At 36.3% G+C, this 16,420-nt stretch overlaps 1 protein-coding gene and 1 pseudogene across 2 annotated transcripts in view; both read right to left on the reverse strand.

The window, feature by feature from the left end:
* Positions 1-15,866, reverse strand: part of LOC309809837 (synaptotagmin-like protein 3) — a 34,285-nt pseudogene extending 18,419 nt beyond the window's left edge. The window contains exons 1-4 of the transcript in view: positions 15,784-15,866; positions 12,519-12,709; positions 7,821-7,874; positions 7,564-7,646 (exon numbers count right to left, since the gene is read on the reverse strand). The product of the transcript in view is annotated as a synaptotagmin-like protein 3 (transcript). The remainder of the gene's footprint in view (positions 1-7,563; positions 7,647-7,820; positions 7,875-12,518; positions 12,710-15,783) is intronic.
* Positions 15,173-16,420, reverse strand: part of CPS1 (carbamoyl-phosphate synthase 1) — a 135,250-nt gene continuing 134,002 nt past the window's right edge. Inside the window, exon 38 of the mRNA XM_082630484.1 lies at positions 15,173-16,280. Coding sequence (XP_082486610.1) covers positions 16,182-16,280 — 99 coding nt within the window. The 3' untranslated portion in view covers positions 15,173-16,181. The remainder of the gene's footprint in view (positions 16,281-16,420) is intronic.

Below are 16,420 nucleotides of genomic sequence, written 5' to 3' on the forward strand. Positions count from 1 at the left end.
AACTCAAGCAACTAAAAATAACTATAAATAATGAAAAACTTCAGTTAAGATGGCTGGATACAAAATCAATATGTGAAAATAATAGCCTCAATATATACAAATAAAAGTCCATTAGAGGATGTAATGGAAGAGAACATGTTCTTTTTTTTTTTTTTTTTTTTTTTTTGGCTAGAGGCTACCGTGTTGGATAGGGCAGTTCTAGATCTTACTTCCATTGACTTTTAATTTTTATTTATTTATTCATTTATTTATGGCTGTGTTGGCTCTTCGTTTCTGTGCGAGGGCTTTCTCTAGTTGTGGCAAGCGGGGGCCACTCCTCATCGCGGTGCGCGGGCCTCTCACTATCGCGGCCTCTCGTTGCAGAGCACAGGCTCCAGACGCGCAGGCTCAGTATTTGTGGCTCACGGGGCTAGTTGCTCCGCGGCATGTGGGATCTTCCCAGACCAGGGCTCGAACCCGTGTCCCCTGCATTAGCAGGCAGACTCTCAACCACTGCGCCACCAGGGAAGCCCCGAGAACATGTTCTTTATGGAGGTGATCATGAAAAAAAAAATAACATAACTAGGAGCAATTTTAAGAAAAGTAAAAAATCCTTATATAGAAAACCTTAAAGTGTTACTTCAAGGTTTAGGAAAGACCCAAAGAAGCCTAGGATAAATGGAAAAGCAATCCCTATTCTTGGATGTCAAAGCTTAATGAATTAATTTATAAATTTAAGATGACCTCATTAAATTAAAAAAGACAAGCAGTACACTGGAGAAAAGACAGTTTTTTCAAAGAGCAAGGCTGGGAAAACAATAAACCCTACCTCCTACTTCATACTCTATGCAAAAATAAATTTTAGATGGATTGTAAATGTAAACGTGAAAGAAAGAAATATAAAGTTCCTAAATTTAAAGCAAACACATCATGACATTTAGTTAGAAAAAAGAATTCTGAAATGGTGTACAAAATATCTGATCAAAAATAAATAAAGATGTTTAAAAAAAAGTAAAACTGTTAACTTTAATAGTTTGAACCTAAGATTTATCAAAATATTTCATTAAATTCTGAAAAAAGCAAACCACAGAATGGGAGAAATTTGTAATACAACACAAACACATACATTCAACTATAGTCACCCAAAGTCTCAAATCTAGAATATATAAAGTGCTCCTGTAAATCAGTAAGACAAAGAAGATGACCCAATAGAGAATAGATAAAAGATTTGAACAAGCAGTTACAATAAATGGTGTCCTAATGACCAAACATGAAGAGCTGTTCAGCTTCATTCGTCATCACTGAAACACAAATTTAAACCATATTACAACATCACCACACGTCTACCAGGAGAGCTAAAATACAAAATAAATAAATAAATTTAAAAACATACAAGTGTTGATGAGGGTGTGGAGTGAATAAAACATTTACTGTTGGCGGGAGTGTAACAGTTTCAACAGCTTTGAAAAATTGCTTGGCAGTATCTACAGGAACTGACAATGTATGAACACTCTCTGACTCAGCAGTTCTCCTTTCAGATAAATGCCCAACATAACTCATATCCACCAAAAGATATGGACAAGAATGTTCACAGCAGTATAATTCAGAATAGCCAATAAAACAACTATTTCAATAACAATCCAAACACCCATTAATAGTAGAATGGATAAAAAAGAAATAGTATATTCACACCACAGACTATGATTTAACAATGAGAATGAACAACCTACAGCTACACAAAACAATGTGGATGAGTATTATTACCATATTTTTAGCCAAAGAAGCCAGACACAAAAGAATATATGTGTACAATTCTGTAAAGTCAAAAGCAGGCATAATGAATCTATGGTTTTAGTAGCAGGGTAATGGTTACCCTTGTGAGGAGGTAGACTGGAAGTGACATCTGGGGAGCTGGTTATATTTTGTCTCTTGGTTTGGGTGACGATTACATGCGTATGTTCACTTTGTGAAAAGTTGTCAATCTGTATATGTATGATATGTGCACTTCTCTCTATATATGTTATACTTCAAAAACAAAGTTACTAAAGCAATTTTTAGAACAAGATATGGTAAACTTTATATAGAAAAACTAACATTAAGAATTAGCTGGGAGATTATAATAGTTGAAGTATAACAGGAAGAGACAAGTCTTTTATTAAATCATATTTCAAAGTTACAATAATTAAAAGCATAAAAGGGTCAAGTAGTCATTGTCTGCTTTCTTCTGCAGATCTGTTATTGCTTTTGTCTACCCTGCTCTGGAGAAGAGTAATGACTATCCTGGGGGATGGTTGTGGCCGGATGACATACTTTTTCATCATATGTACCATGTGCACAAACTACTTATCCTAAAAGTAAATTGATCACAGTATTTTGTTTAAATCAACATTTTCCCATTGCTCCTGGGATATAAGCTAAAATTCTATTATTGCCCAGCCTGATCTTCCTCTCAACTGGCTTGATGAGGCTGTCAACAGCTTGAGAATAATTATCAAACTCTTATTTCCAAGGCAGCCCTCTCTATCAAGAAGACTCAAGGGCCCAGGTTATAGAAAGCAAACTGTCTACACTGGCTGACTTGACTGGTGAGAAAGATCCGTCTTCTCACTACCCCAAGAAAAGACCAGAAGTCTGGGAGAGGAAGTATCTGTATATACTGATCATGTGCTTTATTGTCATCAACTAAGAGTGGACTCAGTGGAAAACTGATTCTGTCACCTAATTACTGACAGAAAGTATGGCTTAATAACACCTACTTGAAAGCTTTAAAATCAATTGGCAGACTAGCAAAGTTTAACTGGCTTATAGTTAAGAAGTTTATATCATTGGTCAATTCATTTAGTTACCTAGGAGTATATATTTCTAACGAGTTTATCTTGGAGATATACCAGAAATTGTCTTTGATTAATATTAAGCATTCTATTGTTGCCTTATTGATATTTTTATGGCTACTGTAAACAACCGGGAACACCTGCTTTGGCTTTTCTTTTTTTCAGAATAAAATGGTTATGACCATGTTATATAGTTATCTGTCATAGAATTTGAGGAACTTGAATGCCCCTTTATTCATTTGTTGAAATAGACTTGACAGTAAAAAATGTTTTGAGATCATATGGCTTGTCAAATATTCTACCCAAATTCAGATAACAAGTAGAAGTGAGTTGTAGTCCTGACCTTAAGGGAATTTCTGATTTCCAGGGTTTGCCAGAGAAGATATGGTCAAATCATTCGATGTTCAATATTTTTTAATGTTTGACAGGAAATAAAACTCAAAGAGGATGTCAATTACCCATTTTTCTAGACATTCCAAATCCTATAACCTGTTTCCCACTGTCTTAGAATAAAACCCACATGTCTTACCACAGGTTACTATGCCTTCTAATCCCATCTCCACCCATTCACTATAGTCCAGCCACACCAGCTTCCTTGTTATCTCTCCAACTCACCAGAACTGTTTCCTTCTCTGAAACCTAAAAATTGTTGTTCTCTAATAACTTTCTTCCTAATCTTGTCATGACTGTTTCCTTCCCATCATTCAAATGTGCTTCAATTATTGTTCTTCAGAGAGGCTTCCTCATCCTCCCAGTTATTCTCCATCACATATTCCTGTTGTATCATTTTCATGACACTTACCACTATTTGAAACGGGTTTAGTGATTTGTTTGTTTTATCGGCTATTTTCAAACAGTACATCATCTCTGAGACCTTATCCATCTCAGAGTGCAGAGTCCAGCACATAGCAAATGCTCAGTATTTTAAGTATTTCTTAACTGAATAAATAAAGCTAGATTATCAGACTAATGACCTACATTGAGAGTAATGACCTACAAGCAGCCATAAAATCTAACGTTTATATCATATACAAGTTTGAGGATTTAATCCACTATACCTTACAGTATTCCCCTAAAGGATTTATAGGAGTTATTTATCTTACATATTTATATACAGGAGCAACTAGCAACTTGTGTGCTCTGATCTGGGATCATATATCTCTTGTACATTATCTTGTTTCTATCCCTTGCTGCCAAGAAACACAGGACCAAATCTGAGACCCATCTCCAAAAGCCAGACTGAAATTTATGGTGCATATTTGGAGTCCTGAGCTCAGCCCTAGAATCACTGCATAGTGTCGTTTTTTTCCATCTCTATTTTATTTTATTTTGTTTTATTTTTTAATTTATTTGATCATGTCCTGCATGCATTTCTGTAAGTTGTCTCAAATTCTATTTGGAATGAGACAAGTTAAAAAAAAAAAAAAGAGAACTGTACAAAGTATGTGTGTCCATTCAGTGTGTGTAGGCAGCCTCGCTCAGGATGTCCTCCTCTGTAAATTTCTCAAGTGTTTACCCTTCTCAGAATTAAGGTGGCTCTGGTCCATTGGTTACAGTCAGGTCCATTGGTTACAGTCAAGTCCATTGGTTACAATTCAGCATTTGATCAAATACCGTCTTATAGTATGTTCTAGTTGTTTCATAATATAGATTCTATAAGAGTTTAAATCCTTACCTGTTTACGTATGTTCTCCATAGCACTAATAAAAGTACTTACCACATAATAGGTATTCAATAGACCTTTATTAAGTTAGTAAATGAGCAAATGAGTAAATCAGTCCCATGGCTCAATGAAGGGATAAAATTGTTTTTAAAACCTCTAAAAAAAAGAGCAAAATCAGTTCAATCTTTCTAATATTCTGTAATCCTACCAATCAAAACAATGGGAAATTAGGGATTTTTTTTGTCTATAGGTTTTCTACAAGAACAAAGAAAGCATTGATGATGTTCAACTATATAAATAATAAGAGACAGTCTATGCCATGCTTTCAGGATACAGAATTTTACTATACACAGATGTGTCAACTCTGCAGTGCTTTTGTATTGATTCTAAAGTGCTTTTTGGATGAACTTTGGAAGCCATTTGCTGAGTGTGGGATTTTGTATGCTTGGGGTTGTCAATAAATATGTTTTGCTGTAATTAATAACTGTATGTTCTTGCACCTGTGGGGAAGGTGAAGCATCTTTCTAATTTCACATTCAGCAATAAACATGAACAACTGTCTGCAGGATTCCTCTTTTGATTCCAGCTGCCAACAGCTTGGGATGCTTCGAGTCCAGCTAACTCTACATCCCCACTCATTAGCTGGTGCCCCCATTTATTTTTCTGCCTAAATGGGTAGAAAAGTCATTTTGTTTAGCTCATTTGGATCTGTTGAGAAAGATACCAGCAAATCAACACCTGTCACTTTTCAGTAATTCCTAAGAGGAACTGGGGTTTTGTAGCAGATTTGCCTCGGCAGGAAACGAAATGCTGAGGATTGCAATAAATGACTGGATTCTATGAAACTGCCATCTCCTCCTTTAAAGTGGAGAATGAGCATCGGCCTATTATGGACATAATTAATCCAAATCACTTATAAGGTAATAAAACTTAATTATGTATTCTTAAAAGCTAAGGACCCACCAACTGTTGTTAAGCTTTTTCTTGATTGTAGCTAGTGAGTTAAATTTTTGAGGCTATTTTTCCAACAGTTAATTTTTTTAATATCATTTTATTTTTAGTTAAGTAGCTTTGATATAACACTGCTTTTAGTGGTAGATCAAATGCATCCATTAACTTCAGCTTAGTTCCTGCATTTTGGGAAACATTAGTTAGGAACTAACTTCCTGGATGTGTCTTTATATAATTGTCATTTTCTGCACCTTAGAGACTTTCTCTCTTTATTATCCATTAAGAGAAGTATTTCCTTCTCATCTCTGAACAGCCAGATATCTGTCTTTTCATTGATATTTAGGTACCTCTGTGCTTGAGAGCACAAACATGACAAAACATTTCAAACTTCATTCTGATTTGGTCAGATCCTGTTGTGAGTTGACTGTTGTAAATGAGTGAGATCATCCCTTGAATTGTACTAACAAGCGCATTATGGATTTAATGACGCTTCTATCCACAAAAGGTTAAGCTGACCCCAGAAATCAGCTGTTCATTCTTAAAAAATAATTATGAAAACTAACATTTATTAAACTTTTGCTTAATAAATGTACTTTTATTAAGTGTACCAGGTAATTTTCTATAGCAGTCTACATGGATTATCTTAGTTACCTGAACTACAATTCTATAAACTAGGTACTATTACTGCCCCCTCTTTAGTAATGTGGAAACTGAAGCACAAGGAGTTTAGACAGCTTGCCCAAAGGTATACAGCCAGTTAACAGTGAAGACATACTTTAAGCCCAAGAAATCCAGATTTTAATCATGATACTCCAGTACCCTTGCTTGGCTAAAGGGTACAAAAGTAGGCACACATACATGTACACTCATTTCTCTAAAACCTTTCACATGCTTACTGGTGTGAGCACTGTGATCAATACCATAAAATCTCATATGTATGTATACTATATGTAGGTGGCTTTTTGGTAGATCATGTCCAAAGGATGACAAGTCTGCTCCTAGTTGTAGCTACACAGCTGCTTCAGAACTTCCTGCCTATCTCTTTTCTAAACCTCATCCAAATAGATCTTTCTGGCAATGATTCTCTGTTTTCCTTTTGATTCAGTCAGAATTACTATTATTAAAGATCTTGACCTCGGTTGACTTTAAAGTACCACCTAGGCTTCAACAGCAAAGTATTACTTTGTGCCATGGGAGAGCCAGGTATGTCTTCAAAGAAGATAATGCTGTTCATACACTGCTGATGAGATTTGCACTGTGAATGGCGTTTACAGGCATGATGGTGATGATGCACAGAAGTCTTTAGACTCTTGAATCAATTGAAATTATTTGCAAGTTATCTAATTGGAGTTAGGGATGTGTGATTAATTAAATACAGCTATAAATTCTTTGCTACTTCTCCCATTGATAGGTGGAGTTTCATTTCTCTGTCTCCTTGAATCTGACCTGGCTTTATTGGTGTATTTGACCAATTTCAATGTGGAGAAAGTGATATTCTGAGACTTCCAAGGATAGGTCATAAGACTTGCAGCTTCCACTTAGGTCTTTCAAATGCTTACTCTGGGAGGAAGCCAGCTGCCATGTAAGAAGTTCAACTTCCCTGAGATCACCATGTTGGAGATGCCAAATGTAGGCACTCTGGTCGCCAGTCTCAACTGGAGCCATGCTTCCATTCATTCTTTCCAAGGCACTATATGTGAGTGAAGCCATGTTGGACCTTCAAAACAAACCCAACTACTGGCTGAGTATACAAAATGACCCCACCAATGTCACAAAAGCAGATGAATCATACAGCCAAGTCTGGCCCAAATATCTAACCTACGTAACTGTGAGATGTAATAAAAAAGTTGTTTTAAGCCACTGAGTTTTGGGGTAGTTTGTTATACAGCAATGGATAAATAACCACAGCAGAAAATGATAGATGGCTCTGCCACAAAAAATCAAACCTGACATTCTGTCATCACATAACCTCAAAGTCCCCAGGCTCTAAAGAAGTCATTTCACATTTATAAGCAGATTTCACTTCCGTGTTGGGATCCAGATCAATAAACATGGATCTCTGACTCTCCCCTGTTACTGGCCCCTCAGAGTGCATCTCCTTTGTATTCATAAATGAGTCCATGCACACTGGCTGCTCACCTGGCAGAACTCTTTATCCCCTGGGTCCACTGAAAGCTTCCACAGCTTCTGATCATAATTCACATTTTCATTAACATCTTCACCTGGACCCCCAAATCAGTTCATGTGACCAAATAAGTATTTGGACAACACCCAACTCTTCCTTCATCTAGTTATCCACTCATCCTGACCTCCTCTCTCAACTTCTTTGATTTTCCCCTCTCGTTGACTCTCCCCTGCAGCCCCATCTCCTTCCCAGACCTACTGCTTCTTTCTACCTCCTCCTTTCGCCTCTGTATGAACTTGGGCAGTCACTTTACCTCTCTTCACATCTGTAAATTAAGGATGCAATGAACATTAAAATTATGTCATATAATTTAAATGTTAGCATATCACAGAATACAGAGTAAGTGCTCAAAATATGTTCACCTTCATTAAGATCATTACTATTATCCTTCAGCCTAAAGCAATAGTGGCCCTGGCAGTCAACTCATGCCAATAAACACCTGTCTGACTACCAACTACTTCAACATGTTGTCACTCCTTCCCATAAAAATCTAAATTTCATTTGGGCTCATTCAGGACCACTTCAATCATAATCAAAACCTTCAAATCAAAGTGACTACACTTCCCAGAAAATCAGAGCTTGTCATGGTATGAATAAGTATAATGTCCAACCCCAGCATACAGAGAAACTATCTGTGAAACTGTCACAGAGGTCCTTCCAGAAACCCAAATTTGTGCAATCAAATTACTCCATATAATTTCATGGTTTTGTTCAATATGATTATACTATTTCTGATGGACATATCAAAGTTATTTCAGATTGGGTTAATCTGATTAGCAGAATATTAAAACTTGTTATTTTAGTCCAAGTAGTATAATATGACACTGAACTAAATTTTCTTATCAACCAAGAAAAATAACAATTTGCAATTTTGTCTTCCTAGAAGACATTTTTGTTCAGAAATCTCAAAACATTTTAATATTGCATGAATTTCATTTTTATATTGCAAAGAGGTTAATAATAACTATTAGAATTTCCTCTTTTAGGGCTCTTTTTCCCCCAGTATATGATAGATATTGAATAAGCTATGTACTTACTTATAAGCGATATCTTTCCAATCTTTAAAACTAAATATAGAGTTGCCCACTAGACATCTCCATTTAGATGTTCCGTCACAATAACAACAACAACAATGATAATAATGGCTAACACTTACCATAGCACTTACTCTGTACCCAGCAGTATTTGAAGTACCTAATTTCATTTTCTCAATCTTACAATCATGACAAGCCTATGAATAGGGATTATTATTCCCATTTTATGGAGGAAACTGAAGTATGAAAAATGTAAATAACCTGCTCAGGGTCACACAGCTACTGAGTGTCAAGAAGCTGGATTCAAACCCAAGAAGACTGGTTCCAGAGTCTGGCTTTTAACCACTGACTACACACCATTTCCATTCTGCCTCTCATGGACACCTGAAACTCTCGTGATTAAAACAGAACTTATCATTTTTAACCAAAACCCAGTACTAACTCCTGTGTTTATTAATGCCAAAAATATCACATGATCTCTCACCTATTTGCTCAGGCAAACATGGAGCTCTGAATCTGAGTAACCCCTCTCACTCATCCAAACAAATCATGACAGTTCTTACTCCCAAATACATCATTCTTCAAATTGATTTCTCTTTCCTATTCCAGTCCAAGTGATTCTTGTCTCTCCCTCTCTCTCTCTCTCTCTGTCTCTCTCTCTCTCTCTCTGTCTTGGATCAGATCACTGCATTAGCCTCTTAACTAGTCTCTGCCTCCAATCCTCGTTCATACAATCCATTCTCCGTTCTGCAGTCAAAGTGAGTTTTCCAAAATGCTAAAGTAATTATGTCACCTTTTAACTTAACTTCAACAGTTTCCTGCTATCCTTAGCAAAGTGTCCAAATTCCTTAACATGGCTTATAGGGTGCTTAGGGTTTAGTCTGTGCTATTTCCCAGCCTCACTATCAACCATGCATGAGTGATGCTCCAGTCACACTCAGCCTTCTTCAATTCTTCAAACGCAGTATGTTTTCTTTGCCTTGGGGTCTTCACACACGCTATTTTCACTGTGCATACACACTGTAGAACACACCACACTTCTTCACCTGGCAAATTCTTACTTATCCCTCGGGTTCCAGTTTATGGAAGCCTGTCCTGATCTGCCCTAGGCATGTGTTCACATAGCCCTTAAATTTCCCTTACCAAAGCATTAATCAAGTTCTATCATAATAGTTTTTTTAAACTCTCTGCATCCACCCCTAAACTGTAAACTTCATAAGTCAAAATCTATTTTATTTATAGATGTTCAATAAATGTTTGTGAATTTAATGAATAAATATAAGACACAAACAGCTAAAGAAAAGTGATACAGAGATACTACATACAAGAAAGTACACACTCTTAAATTGTCTATTTTCTACCAAAAAGTAGATTTGCATGGCTATTCTGTGTGAACTGGTCTATAATAAGCAGTTATAAAGATGAAAAAGGAATGGTAAGTGAGTGGCCATGAGCAAACTACAATGGAGAAAGAACAACTGAAGTTATAGATTAAACATAACTCTTGGAGGTTGATAAATATGTGCTTATTTAAAATCATGGTCACTGAGATATACACAAGTATTGATAAGATTACTGAAACAATAACTAAGGTTGAAGAGAATTTTGTTGATCTAGTCTTGAGGAGAAAGTTGATTGAAGATTTTGGAAAATTAGTGTTTACAGGGTTTCCTTTAAAAACTCTGCAACCCCCTAAATTTATGAAGAGTGGAATTAAGACTGGAGGTCCGCTGTAAACTGGATCAAGATCCGTTAGCCAAAGGACGAGATAGGAACTTATAACTAAAAGGGAGGACAGGAACACAATCATTCTGATCAAACACTTTGCACCACAATCATTTTTAAGAATCAAAATTTTGTGGATTCAATAGTTTTGAACACCTATTATAATTTAGGTTCCAGGAATGTAACAGGGAAATATGTCCTTACTTTCTGTAGATCTGTGTAAGTACCAGAGACTCATGATTTCAGCTCTAGGTTTCAGGTTGAAGAAAATAAGTGCTGAGATGAACTGGAATTATTTATAGTGGAATAACCTCAATGGATCAAAGAAAACCATCATTGATTAAAAGCAACCCCTTCATATGGACATTAGTACAAATATGGTAATCAAAGAACCATGTGTTTCATGTACTTCTGAAAATATGTTTGAAATCACCCTTCCAGAGAGATTAGCATGGCAAAACCCAATTAGGGTAAGCCACGGTCCATTCCCTGATGAATCAGTCTACAAAGTACCATGTGTTTACATTTATAAGTCCCTGGGGCCCCAAAGATCCACAGATTTCAACAGAGTCAGACCCTAGAGTGAGTGAATTACTTCTGAAGAAAACGGGACTTCACACAGTACACCAAGGCAGGTAATGATAGATTTAGCACAAGGTAACTTTTTGCTCTGGAGGCCCCTCGACATGGGGAAAGTCAATTCAGCGTTGCTTTATCTTATTCTGATATAATGAATAAAGTGTGAACCTAATTTACTTCAAATGCTTGTGCCTCATGGTTTTAAAACAATCTCTAAAAATTCCTATTCACTCACATCTTAACTGCAACAATACCATTTTCCCCCTGCAGCTCCCTATATATTTTAATTATGAATGGGAAGGAAAGCATATAAAACCTGGCAAATAATATGAAATTATGTCCTTAGTTTAATTAGAAAACATTCTTTAAAAAGGATCCATATGTAACTCCTCTTGAATGGAGAGATTAAAATAAATATTAGTCTAATTAAATTATTCCATATAAATTTCATTTGCAGCATTCTATGTGGAAATTTGTAAAGAGTTATGGGAAACACTTAGCAGAATATTTCTGTTATGCTAATGACCTCAAAGCCATGCCATATTTCATCCTTCAGGACCTTGCATAGGCAGGTAGAAGAGAGACTATGAAGGAGATTACTAAATGTGCTTAGATTTCAGAAAGGAAAATATAGTTATCTAGACACTGGATATTAGAGTGTATTTTTATTAATAAAATACGTACATTTTCAAGTTATTTCTCTTTTTTAATAACATGTTTTGAGCATTTGGATTCTCTCTCTTTTCTGCATGCTCATATCTCACCTGTCTTCATTGCAGCTGCCAACAGCACTTAGCTTTGTGTGGGAAATTATCACTTGGGAACACAGCATTTTTGATTTTTTTGTGAGACTGCTTGTGTTTCTTCCTTTGATGAACAAAAGCACTTCTCTGGAGTTTGTGTGTTTCTTCTAGGAAACACCTTAATGAAATAATTAGCTAGGCTGGTAGTTTCAGGAGAGAGAAAGTGAACCTTTAACGCTACCAGAAAAACCTATTTTTTTTGTTTTGGTCAATAATCAATAGTTTTCTTTGTGAACACAAGTCCTTTATAAAATGAAAGTTGTAAAGACTTTAAAAATGATCTTAAAGCAACAAGGAGCACTCACAAATGGTGCTAATTTTGACTTGCTGAGGTTTATTTTTTGTGCTGTTTTTTATTCATTACTGCATTGATCTCAACAGCTGTAGGTACTTAAACTCTCTTTCTGGAACCCCTGCACCCTACGCTGTGCACAAGAGAAGTAGGGACAATTATTACCAATTTTTCACAGAGCCCAGGGAGCCGCTTAGGAGGAGGATGGACGTTCTTCCTGCCACATTCCCCTCACACTCACCAATTGCTACAGAGTCTCATAAAATAGTACAGTAATATTCATTAAGAAAAATAGAATTTTTATACATAAGAACAAAGGGAAAAGAAGTGGTAAGAGAAAGACAGGAAATAAGGAAATTTAAGCTAGTCTTTTTCAAGCTAAGGGTGTCTCCAGTGGTATATAATGAAAGGTCTTTATGGATTTCATTGGGTGTATGTGAGCATTTATGGCACCTGTGCCTGCAAGGGAGCCGCACCAGCATCCAAATGGTAATACTGGTGTGTAATTATAGAGCGCTTAACTGCATTCAGCCTTGGTTTGTTTCTATGATAATTTCCACTTTCACTGTTCAAGAAGCTGTGGACACTGTAGAAGCTGAGGTTCAAGTACCTGCAGCTGTTGAGATACATGAATGTAGTACCTGTTTTTAAGTTTCCAGTAGGAATGCTGTTTAAGAGGAAAGTTTGACAAAAGTACAGTTAAAATACTCTACTTACCTTTCCAAAGCCATAAAATCCTACATCTCTAATTGGATCATTCTTTAGTCCTCTTTCTTCTTCATTTCACAAGCTGGCTGATCTCCTTTTCATCCCACTCAGTAGGACTGGTCCCCCTTGCCCGCTGTTGAATTCTCAGTATGGAAAATGCTGCTTTGATTTTTATTCAGCTCTACAGACAGACGTAGCCCGTATGTTGTCTGCACTCATGATATATAACAGATTCAGAGGTTTTAGAATGTGTTAACCTGTTTATATAAGAGTACAAATGTTCCAAAAGGACAAAGCCTTGCCAAATCTGAACACAAATCTGCTTTTTTTCCTGCATTTCCCTCCTCCAACCAAACTATGGAATGTATTATTTATTTGTGTTTAGGTCTTGTGAAAGTTTGGAACATTAGAAAACCCAAAGGTAACAAAAACAAAAATTAATATAATTTCATTTTCAGCACCTTGGAGAGAGTGTGTATCATCTTCCGTTTCCTCAAAACACTTTATTTCAGGAACAAAAATATAGGGATTATTTAGAAACAGTACTGCTTGATTATTACTACTCTTCTCATTTTATTGTATTTTACAAATAGTTTCTTCAAATTAATATAAAAATTGAAAGGCTTTATACTTAACTATTACTTTGACCTTTTGGTACTTTCAGCAAGCAATTCTGTTTGTTCCAAATTATGAGTTACTTTTCTAAATTGGTCACTAACACTCTGCTTACTTTTGGTCAAAGTGTAATTTTTCTCTTCCTCTGAGTGTGTATATACATATGTGTGTTTAGATAGATAGATGATAGATAGATGATTGATAGAGGATAGATAGAGTAAGCAATACTAAATCAAATGGGATAAAATATTACCAATAGGTGAATCTGGGTAAAGGGTGTACTATTTTTATTTTTGCAAATTTTTAAGTGCAAAATTCTTTCCAAATAAAAAGTTTTAAAATTTCTATGTGGTTTAAACACACATAACTAAGAATTCATTCTCAACCTCTCCCCATAGCTCTTTCTCTCCACCCATGCCTTGAGCTCCAGTTATACCAGGCTGCTTGTAATTTCTTCAAATGAATGTGCTTATCCTCTAGGCTACCTGGAGAACTACAACACACTGTACAAGACAACACCTGAGACCATCTCCCCAGAAAAGCCTTTCCCTGATCTCTGCAAGCATTTTCTTCACTGTGAGAAATGATTTTTTTAACATGTCTGTCTTCATTAAAATACAAGATATAAAAAAATGAAACTGCATTTTGTGCGACCCTGGGCATGTTACTTAACTTCTGGTGCTTCAGTTTATTTATAATATGGAGATGACAGCAGGTACTCATAGGGATATTTTGAGGATTAAATGGGTTAACTCGTGTAAAGGACTTAGAACTACCTGAGGAATAGCAGATACTCCATAATGTTAGTTACTAATTATGGTTGTGCTGGTGGTGTGATGGTGCAAATAATACAGCATCAGAAAAGTACCAGAATAATAGGTGTAGAAGGGATCATAGTATATTCTACACTAAAACTTGAAGAAACTCATTAAATATTTTTAGGTGAATGAATCGATGATCAGGGAATATATTAATATAATATTATGGGGAAGAAGTAAGGAAGGTCTTGGGCTTCCCTGGTGGCACAGTGGTTGAGAGTCTGCCTGCTAATGCAGGCGACACAGGTTCATGCCCTTGTCCGGGAAGATCCCACATGCCGCAGAGCGGCTGGGCCCGTGAGCCATGGCCGCTGAGCCTGCGCGTCCGGAGCCTGTGCTCCGCAATGGGAGAGGCCACAGCAGTGAGAGGCCTGCGTACCACAAAAAAAAAAAAAAAAAAAAGTAAGGAAGGTCTCAACGACAATGATAACAAGAGGGAAAGAAGGGGAAAATAAATTTTAAAAGTCTTCTTGTAGATCTATATCAAGGGAAAGGATAAAAGCTATTATGTCCTCATTATCTTAGAAATTTCACAAAGCCACGTTTTAGTTGGTATTTCTGGGATATGGTATCACCACGGCCATTGGCACTATCTTTCAGACGATATGGATCAGCCTCTGACTGGGTTCAAGTGCTTTTCTCTGTGTTATGCAAGACTTTTTTAAAAGTTTAGTTTATTATATATGTGTGGCAATCATTAGTCAGTGTGTGATTATAGCTGTATGTTTGAAAGGATCCAGATCAAGGGTAGTATATAACTACATAAAAAGATAATAAATTTTTAATGAGATTTATAAGCAAGGGATGGGAGGAGAAAAAAAGAGAAATGTAACAGTTTAAGCTTCATTAATTTTAATATTAATTTGTTCATACCTTATAGGGCTTTGAATAGAAAAAGAAAAAAGATATAATCTTGGCCCAAAACCCTGTTTCATCAGAGAAATGAGCAGATTTTGTGTATCAATGTAAAAATAAATGAACACATAATAGCAAGAATACAACTGTCTTGTTTGTTGATAGTATTTTATTTAAAAGTTCACAATTAGAGTGCTTGTAATAACACAAAAAGTTTAAAAGTGACAAAGGCTGCCTGTAGGAAGGACTTTTCTTATATGTAGAAGGAATAAGGACCTTGTGCTTAAAATGTGTAAAATGCTCATCGCAGTGTGGGACTCAGTAGATCAACAGAATCTATAATCTGAAGGGAATGAACATAACTTCCAAGTTATTCCAAAGTTGGCAGGAAGGGGGGGGTGCAGAGATGGCATAAATCTGAAGATTTCACTTGGCTCAGGTTACAAATCCAAAGGAAAACAAGAATAAACCACCTCAGCGGTATCCACCATCTGCTGACATACTACAAAACACAAAACTGCACACCAGTGTCCTTTAAAGAAATCCATACTTTAAAGACCTCTGCCACACTTCTCCAATTCAGCACTGTGTGAGGGGATAAGGATATTCCTGGTTAAGCCAGAGAGAATGATGATTAAAAAGAAGCAATACACAAACATCATGATGGAGGAGTTCATAAATTAAATCCATATTTAATTTTAACCATTTTTATAGGATTCTGCCTTTGTTAAAGTGTCCTGAGTACGGCAGATGGTATTTAAAAACATTGACAATAGTGTCCGTAAAGAGTTCAGAAGATAGAGCAGCAACTTTTTCGACGTTGATCATCGTTAATCAGCACCATAAAATGTTAGCTGCAAAGAAGCATGTAGGTAAGCTTAGCCCACCAAAAATAAGGCATTAGTAAACGAAGGAATTCTCGTGAAGAACAGTTACTCAGGAAGGACCCTCTAAGTAAGGTTTTTAAAAAGTGACTGACAACAATTTAATTGTGAAAGAAGAGAATATTAAGGCATAACTAAGTAAACTGAAATAAACCTTGATATCAATATTCGTCTCTGGGAAAGAAAGTTGTGAATCAGTTCCTTTAGATAAAAAAGTGGCTTAGGTTGATTTAAGAATGGAGATGGGGCATCCGTTTCTCTATGCCGCTTTCCCAGCACCGTACTGCCTGTAGTGGAAGAGACTCTTGGCGTCCACATTGCGAGATTTCTTCACAGCTTCCGCAAAAAGTTTGGTCACCTGAAAATATAAGGGTAGGAATCTTAGCAACGCATACGAAATGAAAGTGAATGTTTAATGAAGCAGGAGCGAAAAGTCACAGTTTCTGTTCCCAATTTTCAAAGGGGCAGGAGATGGAAGACACAAACATTTTTCTCTAA

Source organism: Mesoplodon mirus, assembly GCF_964341445.2.
Source record: "Mesoplodon mirus genome assembly, chromosome: 8".
NCBI lineage: Eukaryota > Metazoa > Chordata > Mammalia > Artiodactyla > Ziphiidae > Mesoplodon > Mesoplodon mirus.